Source organism: Leuciscus leuciscus (genome assembly GCF_965113295.1).
Source record: "Leuciscus leuciscus genome assembly, chromosome: 5".
NCBI lineage: Eukaryota > Metazoa > Chordata > Actinopteri > Cypriniformes > Leuciscidae > Leuciscus > Leuciscus leuciscus.
The window spans coordinates 35,165,776-35,181,460 of NC_138729.1; the positions used below are offsets into that span (position 1 = coordinate 35,165,776).

The following is a 15,685-nucleotide window of genomic DNA, read 5'->3' on the forward strand; positions in this document are numbered from 1 at the left end:
TCATTCTAATATGCTGATTTGGTGCTCAAGACTTTTTTGTTGAAAACTCTTGTGCTTTTTTCTTTTAGAAACTGATAAAAAAAAAATCAGGATTCTTTGATGAATAGACAGTTCAAAATTATGATTACAGCCTATATTATATATTATTTATTATAAATGTTTTACTGTCACTTTTAATTGTATTAATTTGTTTAAAACAATTTTGAACAGTAGTGTAACAGTTGGAAAAATGTACAATAATTGTAAGGAATTAAAAATAAATGTCTTACTAGCTGCATTTACAAAGAATTATGGAGCTGGGAAGAATCTGCGGCAGAGAGTGAAAGAGAGAATCCTGACAGTCAGAGAGACTGCAGACTGTCTGAAGGTAAAACATACAGTAAGAACAAGAACATGATAAGATTTAACAACTCATAAATAAAAAGTTGACATTATGTTTGTTCGGAGCATTTGACTGCAGATAGTTGTTTTTTAAGCCACAGTTTAATGGCGAGTTCGTGAAGAAACTTTTGTTGAAAGATGGAGCAGCCAACTGTATTGGATCTCAAACCATAAGTAAACCATAATGCCTTGTCTGTAAATTATTTATTTCACGTGCAATTGCGTGGAGGCTTTAGCCAATCATAACAGTGGCTTTTTACTGACAAGCCTTAAAAGCATCTTTAAGAGTCTTAAAAATGGATCATTTCAGGCAGAGTGACAGAATGAGGGTGGAAATTAATCATTTCGTCACAAATATATATATATTTTTTTTTTTTTACAAGTGAACCACAAGGAACATTAAAAAAAAAACAAAAAAAAACAAACAATCCATTTCATTGCCCCTTTTTATTTTATTTTTTTAAGTAGCAATGTGATATCACTATAGAGACTCTTGTCTATTGCACTCGTAATCTCTCTCTTTCATTGTGATTCACTCACTCTGTCATGCCATTCAAATTAAACAGGATATGATTCAGTAAACAGTGATATTATTGTTCCAAGCAATGGCAAGTGACTCTATCAGCTGAAGTCTTTACCTCATATATGAACAGCCTCCACACTGCATATTCAAGCCCTTTCATACTGCCATCTTGCCTCCCATTTGAAAGCTTCCAACAGCTCATTATCCATCTATCATCCATTTAACATATTCAAGTTATCATTAACATAAACAGAGCTTATGGCTTTGATTATCATTGTTTTACTACCAAACACTGTTCTCCACAAGTAAAAAAAACAAAAACAAAAACCCTGAACTATTGTAGTATTGCTATGGAAATTTCCTGGAAAAGAAACGCACATTGAAGGGACACAGACTTACGTGTGGAGAGGATTAGAAACAGCGCCAACTGCGAACAAGTCCAGGATAAAAAGCCACTCAGCCATGATAAGCTTAACATTGAATTATGAGGGCTGGCAAAACTCAGGACCATCCATTCCCCTATACACTCATTCTCAGCAGAGATACTGAAAGAAAGTGACTATAATAAGGGTGTGTAGAGAGTTTTGTATACGGGAATGGAGTCACTGGAGTTCATTAATATTTACATGGATTTTACTGGCAGTAAATGCATGTCCATCCACATACTTGTATTCATGAGGTAACAAATCTAAGTGAGGCACAGAGACAAAAACATGAAATAACATTAAGAACACATACTTTGAGAAGAAAGGTGGCAATGTTTTAGAAAGCTTACATTTTACATTTAAGCATTTGGCAGACACTTTTACAGTTCATGCATTCTCTGGGAATCAAATCCATGACCGTAGCATTGTAGTGTCATGCTCTACTGTTTTAGCTACAGTATTTTGCTCTGAGATCTAAAAATGTTAAGTAGCAATATTCATTCAACTTTTAAGCTTGAGCAAGTTTTTAGTGCTATTAATACCGTCCTAGGGAACCTTCTAAAATAAAACCTTCTAAAATAAAAAGTTGGAAGCTGAATGACAAGACAAACCACAAGTTGACCACATGAGTCTGATGGGAAACATATATAATGGGTTTGACAAAAAATACTTCCTTTAGAGGAAGGGAAGAAAAGATTCATCCATGTTTTGCACAGACATGTCTAATTCTCAGAAAAATGCATATCCTCAGAGTACAAAGCATAAACAGAGGAGTTTGTGAGAGTCCTATGGTGTGACATCTGGTTTGGGTTTGATAAGCAAAAATGTGATAAGGAATGATAGAGGTTTAGGGATTGTGAACCAAGAACCACTTAAATAAAATAACAGAACCAAGTGATTTTCATGATATTCGATTCTGTTGACATTTTTCTCACCCTGAAAGTGTTCCCTGCGTCACTATTCAGAACAAAACTGTGCGACCAATGAAGTCTGATTTTCAAGTAAATTATTCATATGATCCGGTTCTTTTTAGTGAATAAAAAACATAGTCTGATCAGTGGTCCGATTCTCAATTAAATGACTCACATGATCTGATTCTTCTTAGAGAATCAGAAACATACAGCCTGACTATTGAAGTCTGATTCTCAATGGAAACACTCTCATGAGACTCTTTTCTTCTCTTATGAGAGTTCTTTTTAGTACATCACAAACAGTCAAAGCTGTTTCTAAATTAATGCACATATGACAATGTGTACTTAAAGAAACACACTGTGAGTTTTGTCAGTGGCATTTAAAAAAAGGGAAAAGTCATGTGACTACACCTTTTATTATTTGTTGTTTGACACATATTATTGAAATGATCACAACATTTGGCCGCATAATTGCATTTCTGTTTTCCAAATATTCAAAAGAATCATTAATAGAATAAGAATCAGAACCAGAATCATTACATTTCATACAGTTCCCACCCTTATAGAGGCATGACCATCTTCAGCACTGTTGGGAAATAATGTGTGAAGACAAAAACCAAGATATCCCACCATCATTCATCAGGTGAACCTCATCAGAGCAAGAGCACAGATACGCTCTGTGTCCGAATATGCCAACTTCCATATATATTTGGTAGGCGAAAAACAGTATGTGAGCCGTGTAGTTTGTCCAAATTCATAGCATTCATAAAACAGTAGGCGAAAAGTATGCTGGATGACTTACTACTAGTGGCGAGATTCTGAAGTGCACTTTCGATGGACACTTCAATATCCCATGAGGCCACAGAAGAGGATTTTTGACTGGAGGTGAAGCGACGCCACTGACGCTTTAGGTCACATGACTGTGACAACATGGCGGGTGTAATGAGCCCGAATTTCTTTCAACTACACACATTCATACCATATAGGCCTTTTCAGCGCTGTGCTCGTTGTCTTTTGTCTTCCGGTCTGTATTTTCACAGCGATCTTGCGTATTTACGAATTAATGACTCGTTTTAAAATCTTCCCGGTCTACTGACATTTGTTAAGACATCTGCTTTAAACATTACAATCCTCATGATAGCTTTCGTTAACTTTACATTAAGTAAATCCACTTCCGCTAATTACTCCTTGACAGCAATGCCATAGAGATACACAGAGCGACTGCAAAAGCGGAAGTTCAAAGACAATATTCTAAAGATGGCTGCACCCTCATTTCTCTTGCACATAAGGTCTATAGAACGTACATTTTTAACAGTCGCGAAGTAAGTTTCAAACCAAATGTAGTTCCTACTAAACAGTATGCGATTTTGCACACAGCAACACTCTCTCAATGTAAAGATATCAGCATTGCTAGCACCTAACATCAAGCCATATGCTGACAGATCAGCAATCCCCAGAGTTCACCCTCCATCCCTCAGTGCTTCCTGGGCAGGTTTTCCCCCTTTTTTCTTTAGTTAATAAGCTTAAATTTGTCAGGTGCTCAAGTCTGTCTCCTGGGCTGGCCCACACTAATCCTTTCTTTGATGATACATTGAATCGCTGAGGGGGAGGGAAGCGAGAGGTCCTCTAAAGGGCCGCAGGAAGTCTTAGAGTGCACCAGTCCTCTGGGACGTCCAAAGAGAGGAAAGGGGACGGACAATAAGACAAGTATCGGGGACCTATTTGACATGCTTTAGAGGGAATACGATGAGCTGTCCGATCCATCTGTTGCACATGCTTGGATACACACAGAATGCATCCTCCATACTTCATATTCATAATGCTATAATATAAACACTTCAAAGACTCACAATTATTGTACAAAAATACGTTTGCAACCCAAATCTTTGTATACGGTGTCATACGCAGATGCTGGCCGCTAACAGACATACACATTTTGAAGTGGGAGTTGAGCAGACTCAATCAATACAGTTTCTACCGAGAGCAGCTGTTGGCTGGGATCTTTAGTAGCACACTGCTGTCGCTATGGTGACACCACCAGCTTCAACAGCTGCACGGAGAGGGTGTGTGCACGCATGTTTGCTTGTGTGTTGATGATTAATCTGTGTCCACCACTTATCGCCCCACTATAGGTGCTAAGGCCATGGGCACAATACACTGCTGCCTCTGAACATGTGATCTGTACAGACAAATGGAAAAAATAGGCACCACATTCACATCAAAAATCATCAGCACCTTGAAACTGTACACTTTTGCATTTTATTTTACTGTAACTCAAAATGCAAATGAAAAATAAATGCCTCCATTGTGTATCCTGTGTCATGAGTAGAAAACAGTTTAGCAGAACTCAATTAGGTTTGATATATCAGGCAAAGCATCACAGAAACGATTCATATAATCAAGTTTTAAATGATTTTTACAAGGAAGCTAAAAACAATTATTTAAAAAAAATTATACAAAATAAACACACATACACATATATCAGGGGTGGTTCCTCCAAGGAGGCAAGGGAGGCAGTGCCTCCTCAAAAAATTGGATGAGAAAATAATCCACAGTACAAAGATAAAGATAAAGCAACGCAAATTTCACTCATTTCAATTTGACAGTGTCCAACAACACCACGAGCAATTAAATTTACAGCGGGAAGCATCTAGCCTCACCTGAGCCCATTGAGTTTTAACAGAAGCGTGCCGTGGGTTTGGTGGGGGGTAACTGAGAATGAATGGGGAAAAGTCATGTTAGAGGAGGCAATGATTCCATCATGCTTTGATTGGCTGTTCTGACAATAAATCCCTTCTCTTATTTTTGTGTGAGTTCCGTGTCCGCGAATCAGTCTGAATGAACAAATACTAGTGTTGTTGTGAAGACTAATTAAAAAGAAAACAACTCACCCACTTAAATATCACCACTTAATGTATTAAAATCACCAGAAATTACGTGAAAAACACAATCTGTGAGTTTTTTTTAGTGAGCATTCTGCTTGGTGAAATTAAAGGTACACGTCTATGTCTGTGACCATCATAACACCTGCAGTATTTAGTCAGCTTTGATGATGCAAAAATACATGACTGTTAAACAATAATTAAGACTATTAAAAAGAACAGCTGAACAAATTAAATAGATGCAATCAAAAATTTGTTACTGTGTTTTTATAGTTACTATTTTGAAATAAATGTAAACATGCTTAAAATGCTTAGTGAGAAAAATACTTGGTTTTAATAAATAGAACATTAATTGCATTGTTAATGTAAAAATACAAAATAGCATGTTTATTATTATACATGCTATTTTGGCTCTTGCATGTGCAAAATTATATAAAAGTATAATTTTATATTACGTTTCTAATAGAATATGGAACTCTATTCTCGGATTAACCTGTTTGTCATATTAAGGATGCAGAAGAGGACAGGCAAATACGAAAGAACAGAGGGAATCTGCTGTGACTGCATGAGAAAGAGAAAAAGGGAAAGTGAGAGGGAGGGTTTCGCCTCACATTCCACTGTCATTTCCCCCCTGGAAAAAAAATAAAGGACAAAAAATACAGCACGAACTGAGCTCCTGTCTGGTTACTATAGCAACCGAAAGGCTATTATCGTACCTTGCCATTCATTATGAAAGGGCTTTAGTTGACAGAGTGAGGGTTGGGAAGAGGGGAGAGAGAGGGAGAAAGAGAGAAAGAGGCAGACAGACAGAGAGAGAGAGAGAGAGAGAGAGAGAGAGAGAGAGAGAGAGAGAGAGAGAGAGAGAGAGAGAGAAAGGAATATTCTCAGTGCTTGTGGCTGTGAAATGGAGTGAGACAGGAAGAATGATTTAGACGCAAATATATATTAAGTAGGAAAAAGAAATACATAGCAAAGAAAAACGATCAAACACATTAATATCAGACATCTAAAAAAAAAAAAAAAAATGTTTTATACATTATAAATAGCTCCGTAGACACACTCTATTACACAGGATGCTGATTTCCAGACCCACTTGTGATCTGCAACCGCAGATCTCCACAGATTTACATAGAAATGGTCTTGCACACATTAACTGTCCTTTGCATGTTTACTTACTTTGGCTAAATTGAATAACCTTTTTGCTATGTTTAGTATGTTTAAATTTATTACACAGAATTGTGCGCACTTTCCGCCAAAAAAATCTGTGCTGAAAATATGAAAAACGCCTGCAGATTCCATCTGGGCCCAGTTATTGCTTTACTCGGTGCATTGTGGAAAAGACAAATGTTGTAATAAACAAAGAAACGCAAAACATACTCAAGGTGCACTTGACACACACTCATATGTACATACAGTACCCACACACTTAAAGGGGGCATTTATCTGGTGCTTGTGCCTCTGACTGTGAATGCTGACTCTACTCTGCTCTGTTTTCTGTTATAGGAAAGTAGGCTGAAAGCCATCTGAGGACAGAGAGACAGAGGGAGGGAAAGAGAGAGGGCACATGCAAGAGCCAGAGATTGAAAACAAGAGTATCCAGAGAATCCAGTATCCAAGATGGCGCCAGTGTGGTGTTTGGCAAGCCGTCGCCTGGTGTCTGTGTTCTCTTTATTGAGTATATTCATCTTGTTTGTGTGTTTGTCTGCACAAAAAGTTACCACAGCGCTTGCTTATGATTGCTCGTTTCTCCTCTATATACGAAGGACTGTTGAAACGTTTTTGGATACGAATTACAAGATAATTACAGGGGGGGGGGGGGGGGGGGGTACAAGATTCCTGATCCTCCTTTTTCGACCTTCCTGCTATCTGAAATATGTCGCTTACCGGCCTGCGAATTCCACCAGAGGAAGAAACGCTATAGAAGACGGGGAACACGTGGCGGTGTGTTGGTACGGGTGAGGGGACACCTCCGTGCCTCGCTGCGTGAAGGCCCGAGTCATGCGGATCTTGTGGGTCTGGCTTCCAGTTGCGACCATGGCCGGATTTTGTACTCTTTTAAGTACGGTCCTGACTTCGTTTACCCGGAACAACCATGATCAGCGCTATCGTCAAGGAGGTTGTCTGTTACTCTGTTCTGCCAAATACAGATAGGATTTTGATATTGGGCGATTTTAATATACATGTTTGTTGTCCTTCTAAACCTATGGTTAAAGAATTTCTACAAACTATTGATACTTTTAATCTTACACAGTCTGTTCTTGGGCCTACTCATAAACAAGGGCACGCACTTGATTTGATCTTATCTTACGTCTTTTCAGTTAGCGATGTAGTTATCAAATAATTTTTTCTGTCTGATCATAAGACTATTACTTTTAATATAGATGTTCCCAGCCCTGAACCACATTATGTGCCGGTAGCCCGGTATGCTCGTATGCTCAAACTCACGAAATTGAGTAAAACTGTTTTAGAGCAAATCCAGTTGAGTTAGTTAATATGTTCAATATGTTATGTTTAAACATACTGGATGCCGTTGCCCCATTTAAATTGAAGAGAACTAGAAGTCGTGCACATCCTTGGCTTAATGATGAAACTAGGGATATTAGACGAAATGGAGGAAAGCAGAAAGGAAGTGAAAGAGGGACAAATTACAAATATCTTACGAATGTGTTAGAGATTGTATGATCCAATATCAAAAAGCTATTAAGTTTGCAAAAGCAAAATATTTTTCAGATATCATCACTAAAAATGCACACAGCCCAAAAATACTATTTAATACCATAATTAATGTGCTAAATCCGATTTCTAATTTATATCCTGATCCCTCCCATATGGCCTGTGAAAACTTCCTTAAGTTTTTTTGCGACAAAATGTATGTTATAAGATCATGTTTTTTAGCCTCTTCTTTGGACCTACCTCAGCCAACATCGTCACAGATTTTAACAAATTTATCTGAGTTTTCTCCAGTGTCTCATATTCATCTGCTACAAATTTTCCGACAAATGAAGTTCACTTTTTGCTCACTGGATGTTGTTTATCCTCGCTTTTTATCAGATATACTTGATACTATCAGTCCTAACTTACTGTCAATAATCAATAGTAGTTTAGTTAGTCGGATAGTTCCATCTCATTTTATACATGCCATTGTGCAGCCGCTGCTCAAAAAGTCAAATCTTGATCCAACAGTTTTGAATAACTATCGTCCCATCTCTGAATTACCATTTCTATCAAAAGTTTTGGAGAAGGTTGTGTTTAATCAGCTTTCTTCCTTCTTACAGGAAAATTGTATTTTGGATAAATATCAGTCTGATTTCAGATCACAGCACAGTACAGAGTCTGCACTGCTTAAAGTATTAAATGACTTATTTCTGATTATCAATTCTGGTAAATGTGCTGTTTTAATTCTGCTGGATCTTAGCACGGCATTCGACACTCTTGATCATGGCATTCTTTTGAATCGTTTACAGCAAATTGGGATCCAAGGTTGTGCTTTGAATTGGTTTGCTTCTTATTTAAATGATCAAACCTTCTCAGTAGAGACGGGCAATTATTATCTCGTGCACCAGTTTTGTATGGGGCTCCGCAGGGCTCAATCCTGGGTCCTGTTTTATTTTCCTTATACATGCTCCCGTTATATACTATTTTTAGCAAGCATAATGTATCATACCACTGTTACGCAGATGATACTCAGTGTTATGTTCCTTTACACCCAAAGGATGATTCTAGTTTGCAGTGTTTGTTTGATTGTTTGAGAGACGTTAAACAGTGGATGTCTGCCAAGTTCCTTCAGTTAATGATTCCAAAACGGAAGTCTTAATTTTTGGCTCCTCTACTTCCACAGAGGTCGTTGCCAGTAAACTGGGACCTTTAGCTGGCAATCTCCATACACATGTTCGAAACCTGGGCGTTACTTTTGACTCTGCTCTGACTTTCGACAAACAGATCAGTGGTGTGGTCAGAAGTTACTTTTATCAGTTAAAGAATATTGCGAAAATTAAGGCATTTTTATCACCCAGAGACATGGAGTCTGTGATACATGCTTTTATTTAATCAAGATTAGACTACTGTAATGTACTATACTTGGGTGTCTCACAGTCCCTATTGTCACGTCTTCAACTAGTTCAAAATGCTGCTGCAAGTTTGTTAACAGGAACAAGGGAAAGCGAACTTATTTCGCCAGTATTGTTCTCTCTCCATTGGCTTCCAGTTAAATATCGTATTGAGTTCAAAACACTATTGTTTGCTCATAAGGGATTGCATGGACTGGCTCCTCCATACATCTCTGATCTCCTTTCATCCCACCATAATAGTTTTAGAAAACTTAGGTCAACCAGTAGTCTACAGCTGACTGTTCCAACGACACGTTTAAAATTGAAAGGAGATTGTGCCTTTTCAGTGGCCGCTCCACAGCTTTGGAATAATCTGCCATCTTACATAAAGACTGCACCAACATACATTGATTTTAAATCTTTGCTTAAAACCCACTTATTTACAGTTGCTTATGGTCATAAGTGGGCCTAGCGGTATAAATTGTAGTGTATTGTTTATTTGTGTGTTTTACGTTTACTCATTAGGATACCTGTTTACACTTTGTACAGCACTTTGGCCAACAGCTGTTTTTAAATGTGCTCTATAAATAAATATGACTGACTGACTGACTGACTGAAGAGAATGAACGAACAAGAAAAAAAAAGAAAAAAACACTGCATACGATTAATCCACCTCAAATGCAGCACACAGACTCAAATACATTTTCCCTCCAGACCGCATACATCCACATGCAGTTTTCCAGTAATTCAGTAGCCGTGACTGTGGCCGACTGCTCTGTTAATCCATTGTGCTGGATTTAGAGAAATCAGCTGGACTGAGGGGGTGAGCTGCAGTCAGGCATGTCTACGAAAAACTGCTATTTAGTCACATTCCTGCTGTTTCACATTCTAAATGACAAAAGAGCTTTAACTGTTGAGTTGCTATTCTCTCTCTCCCAGCTCTTTCTTTAGTTTTCTCCACGGTTCTTAATGAGTCCACGTTCAAATGTATTCTTCTTGCATGTCTTTGCTGCTTGTTTAATGGCTGACAACTGTAATTCACCATTATTAGTAAGTGTTTGTTTTTCTGTTTGTGTGGACAAACTCAGATGGACAGACTATAGAAAATATGTAGGATGCTTTATGCCAGCTTTGAACATATGGCCGTGTGGGACAACGTCTGTGAGAAAGGGACAATGGTGTCTTCTTACTGCAAAATACGCAGACATGCACACATGGCCAGAAATAAAACGCTTTAAAAAAATCACGTAAAAAAACAATAATAATAATGAAACGAAGACGACTTTTCAAAACATTTGCGATTGTATAGAAATCTTTTCATAAAGATTGCTTGGCAGATCTCAATTTGAATTACTCAATTCTCTGGTATACAAATGTCCCCAGATTAAACCTTCAATATGTGAAGTGATATTTCACTCTTTAAGCAATCTTTACATTTCAAAATGTCAAGCCTAACAAAAAATGCCCTTGACAAGGGCAAAACCTGACAAATTTATTTTCACTATTAAAGATTAAGATTTGTAAGCTTTTAAGATTTCCCTATATTCAATGACTTCCCAGCCCTGGAAATCACAATTTAAATACTCCCTGAAAAAGTATTAATACAAGAGAAAAAATGCTGATGACGGTCGATGACAGTGTAACTTTAACATTTTAAGACATTTTAACTTTCGATTACATTATACCATACATTGATATGAGCTGATTAGTTAGCCTCATAATCATATTGCGGGTGGAGTGAGTGGATTTATGTGTGTGAAACTGCTCAGGGTACTCTGGTACTGCGGTAAAATCTGGGCGTTCCTGGGGCGTGTGCTGGCACTGCAGACCAACTACCATGATTCTGACAGCGAGGGAGAGGAACAGGGTGTGTGTGTGGGAGGAATGGTGTGTGTGTGTGGATATTATCAGTGGAGTGACACTTTAAGAAGCCTGTAACTTCAGCACCATTCTTCCACTGCACAACTGCATCTCTCCATACAAATGAGAGATGCTGAGAAACACAAGAGGTGAAATTTCCATGCCAAACCACTGTGACTAAAGCAAATATCTTCCATCATAACCGTCCTGCATTTTCACACTGACCTTGCACCAGTTTCACACACACACATACTTGTTTGATGAGGTGGGCTGGCATGGTGGGTGAGGTGTGGTGCCAGAGGAAGACGAGGGCACCAGAACAATAGTCTTCATCCAGCACTGCAGAGGAGAGGAGGGGTTCCTGCATGCCCTCGCCGAAGCTAGACACCACAATACACACAACAAACCATGACGAACATACATGTTCGTAAATGTTGAAACATTTACAAGAACAATCCCTCATGAAATTCTCACCTGAACTGGAAAACGGTTACTATAATAAACCCTGATATGAGAAAACACTACGCTGTCATACATTTATTGGCTTCACGGACCAATAAATAAGCCTTGACCAATCAAAACAGGCTTCTCATTGTATTTTTAACATTTGTTGTATTTTGATATTTGTATAACTGTTGTATTATAAAATCTGTCCTAATGTTAAGATAACTGCAGAAAGGATTACATGCAGCTATTTTTATTCTTAATTGACATTTCAATTAACAAAGACAATGCTTACTATATATGATTAGTCTTATATTTAAGGATCCGTTCATGTAAGATTTCGGCTTTCAAAAATGAACTCAAAGTGCAACAATAACTTATATATGACCTGTCAGGAATAATATTAATCTGGCAAGGCGTTATTAAAATGTTTCCTTGAACATACAGTATACACAGAGTTTGTTTATATAGAAAATTAACTCACTACATAGGAGCAGTCTTCATACATTATATTGGAAGAACAGTATTAGTCTATTGTAAACATCAAATCATCTAAAACAAATATGTATCCATTTTTATTGCCTTTAATAAATCACTGGTATCACATTAAACTAATAGCTTAAAATATATCATTTTGACAAAATAATCACAACTGGTTTTTAAATTAATATTTCCATTATAAAGACCATTTTAAATGATATATCTGAGAAACCTAATACACATCTTCTATATCAATGCACCATATTCTCTCTCCTTGCCTCTCGTGACCCGATGCACTAACATAGACTATATGCTCTACAGTGTAATAAGACACTGAAACACTGCTCATCTAAGAACAAACCACACATCACATACACATCACATACACACATATTCAAACACAATGAACTCATGATGACACTCAAAACACAAATTTGCTATGTACTCAAATGTGGTCAACACTACAGATGTATCCATCAATGTGGTCAATAAATCAAAATTATAATCTTTAACTGTATTTCAAGAACAGCAGAGAAGCGTTTTAATAGAGGTAAAGGTGAGTATGAAAGTATTCATCTACTTCATAACTGTCATGCCCTAAAGCCGATATAAATATCCACAGACATCCATAAAATGTATAGTGCCAACTTAACAATAGAAGCAAAGTATTCCAGTTATAATACAAATTGAGTTTAATGAGGCACTTAATGATGTCAAGAAATGGGTTGTTCATTTTGCTTATTGCAACTCCCTTTAAATTACCATTTTAGCAGCTTAATATGGCAACCAATCTTTTGAAAATAAACACATCATTCTGCATCGCTCGGCACTACGCTGTTTGACAAATACTTTCGGGGTTAGAGAAAGCATAAAGACAGGAAAAAAAGAAATGTTGCTTTTCTTCACTTCAAGGGTAACATGCACAAATATAAGGTGAATTAAAAATAAACTGATATCATAATCCCCACCATTTGAAACACCACAGTCAGTCTTCCAGATAAAAATCTAGTCTGCGGGACTGTTTAAGCCCAGGATGTACTCTTGCTTCCGTTCAAAATGTATAGCCTCTGTTTGACTCTGAGAACATCAAGCACCATTGAAGAGTGAGAGAGATGAGTGAGATTTGGAGCCCTACCAGAGATATGGTTGGTTGTCTTACTCACGATGTCTGTAGAAACACACATGATGCTGCGTACACATACAATGCACTTCTGCTGCAGACACACTAAAGGTATCTCTCTTTTTATGCCATTAACATCCTCTGAGCATCAACATATAACCCAACATATGTTGCTGTAAAGGTGGGCTATATCCAAATCTGAATATGACGAATATCAGAATATGACGGTCAACATGTCGCAGGAAAAATATAGCCTGAAGTCGAAAATAACAAGAAAACATGTGCGTTTATTTTTAATATCGATGAAGGTTTGTATGAGGTCAAACACAAGTGTACCGAGCTATCGATGTCACGCTCTCAACAGTACTTTGTGCTGCTCTCAAATTGGTGGATAAAACCCACACACATGCATACATGAACCGAAGTCACTGGACATGTCCATCTATGAGGACTTCCTGTATGGAAAGAAGAATTTGGATTAAAAAAAAAAAGTACTGACACACAAAAAGACGCACACAAATATGGGTGCGGAACGAGGGCGTAACAGACAAGGCTGTGGCAGAGACATGCACACACACAGCCATTTCAGTGTCCTGACTCACAGTCTAAACATACGCTTTGTTTGGGCCAAACCCTCAATGGCCCAACGTCACCCCAACCTAAAAACACAGATCTCTCACTCTCTCTGTCTTCACCTTCTATCCTTTAAACTCTTGAACCACAATCCACAGGCCTACACTGCGCCACCTTCACCTCACTCAACCCTATCTCGTCCCCTCGTGTCCCTCTTTCTGACCGTCCTTCCTTCCCTACTCAATCTGCTCGGACAATCTCTCTCGCTGTCCTCTGCTCTGGTCCTTCTTGGATGGGCGGATGACTGAGTGCCTCTCACAGCTCCCGAGAACCCAACCCGTGGACATCGAAGCAGAACGTCACAAGTTAGGGTCTCAGGGAAGGAGAGGGGCACGGTGCGGCGCGGAGAATCGAGCGACCGCCATTGTGTCTCTGCTGTTGTATCGTCCTTCTCTCCTCCGCTGTCTCTAATTCGCCATCCCTTCGACATTTACTGCAATCGGCTACTTAAAAGCAACACAACATAGTTACACACACACGCCCATCAGCATGGACTGCAAACAAAGACATCGAGTCTCACGCGCAAACACACATGCGCACGGAGGACGAGGACATGCGTGTAGAAGTGGTGCCACACACAGACCCCTCACGCCGGCCACGCACACATAACACGAATCGAGCACCTGCCTTTCTGTACACCGATATGAATTACTGCGGAAAAGACATTCACTCATCTGCAATGAGGTTTTAGAGTATAAAACAGCCGGAGTCAATTATAAAAAGGCTGAAAAAGACATGATATTCACATGAATCCAAAGTTCTCAAACCTCCGAGAACAGCGCAACACTGTCATTGCTACTTCATATACAGATACTATTGGGTCACGTCAGCTCTTGTATAAATCACGCACATGCACTGAGAGAAGGGGAGTGAACTCACCGAGCTGGCGGCAGCGACTGACCGTGCCTCGGGTGCTGCGGTCCTCCGAACGCCTGCGAGACTGCGAGGACAGAGAAGGAGAGACAGAGAGAGAGAAAAAAGCTTTTTTTATGCTGCTCATTCCATGATGCAATGCAACACACCACGAATACAAAATAAAAAGAAGAGAGCACGTAAAAAGACACAAGAGGGCACTGACAGGCTGATGTCTACCCGCCGTCTGGAGCCGAGAGCCGCAGAGGAAAGAGAGAGAGAGAGAGAGATAGGAGGAACGTGAGAGAGAGGGAAAAAAGGTGGGAATTTCAAACGGCAGCAGAGCGCTGCTGAAAAAGGAAAACGTGAACAAAGGAAACAAAGAATCTGGGGAGAAAAGGTATCCGGATTAATCAGCCTATAGGACAGAAAACTGAATGGGGATGAGAGAGAGAGAGAGAGAGAGAGAGAGAGAGAGAGAGAGAGAGAGAGAGAGAGGGAGAGAGAGGTAGGGCCACGACACCGGCAACACACACCAGACTTATACCTAGAGGGCTATAAGATGAGAGATCAGCATAGGGGGTGGGGGCGTTCGCACACACGCATGCACAGTCTCTCACCCCCATGTCACATGTGCGACGGGTACCATATCCCAAGGTGGCAAAAAAACAGGCAGAACGTCTGATCTACGAGTCAAAAAGCAGCTAAAATAAACAGCGGCGAAACGACTCTTCCTCACCCTCTTCATCTGAGTCCCATTCATCTTTCTGTCTGAGCGGGCCGCTCCCACTCTGAGCGTGTTTAGCGGGATACGAGTCTAATGAAAAATCGAGGCTCAGAGGGAGAGCAGGAGAGAAAGACTGGGATAGAAGTGATCCCTTCATTTCCTGCAACAGCTGACACCAGTTAGCGCAAGAGGCCCTCTACCCCCTGAGAGAAAGAAGAGAGGGAAAGAAATAAAAGGAACCGAGAGAGAGATTGGTAGACAGAGAAAAAGAGGAGATTTTCATCTCCAAATGTCCTTACCTGTTATGTTTTCTCTGTTTCGGAGGAAGAAAATGTTTCTGAGCGGCGAAATTCCCCTCGTCGCTCACCATTATTCCACTCTCTCTTTCTTTCTTTTTCTTT

General features: G+C 39.2%; 1 protein-coding gene across 1 annotated transcript in view; it reads right to left on the bottom strand.

Annotated features, from left to right (window-relative positions):
* LOC309498603 (uncharacterized protein) overlaps positions 1–15,685 on the bottom strand; it is a 103,425-nt gene that overhangs the window by 27,084 nt on the left and 60,656 nt on the right. The window contains exons 4-5 of the mRNA XM_082169413.1: positions 14,585–14,645; positions 11,282–11,408 (exon numbers count right to left, since the gene is read on the bottom strand). Of these exons, the coding sequence (XP_082025539.1) occupies positions 11,282–11,408; positions 14,585–14,645 (188 nt within the window). The remainder of the gene's footprint in view (positions 1–11,281; positions 11,409–14,584; positions 14,646–15,685) is intronic.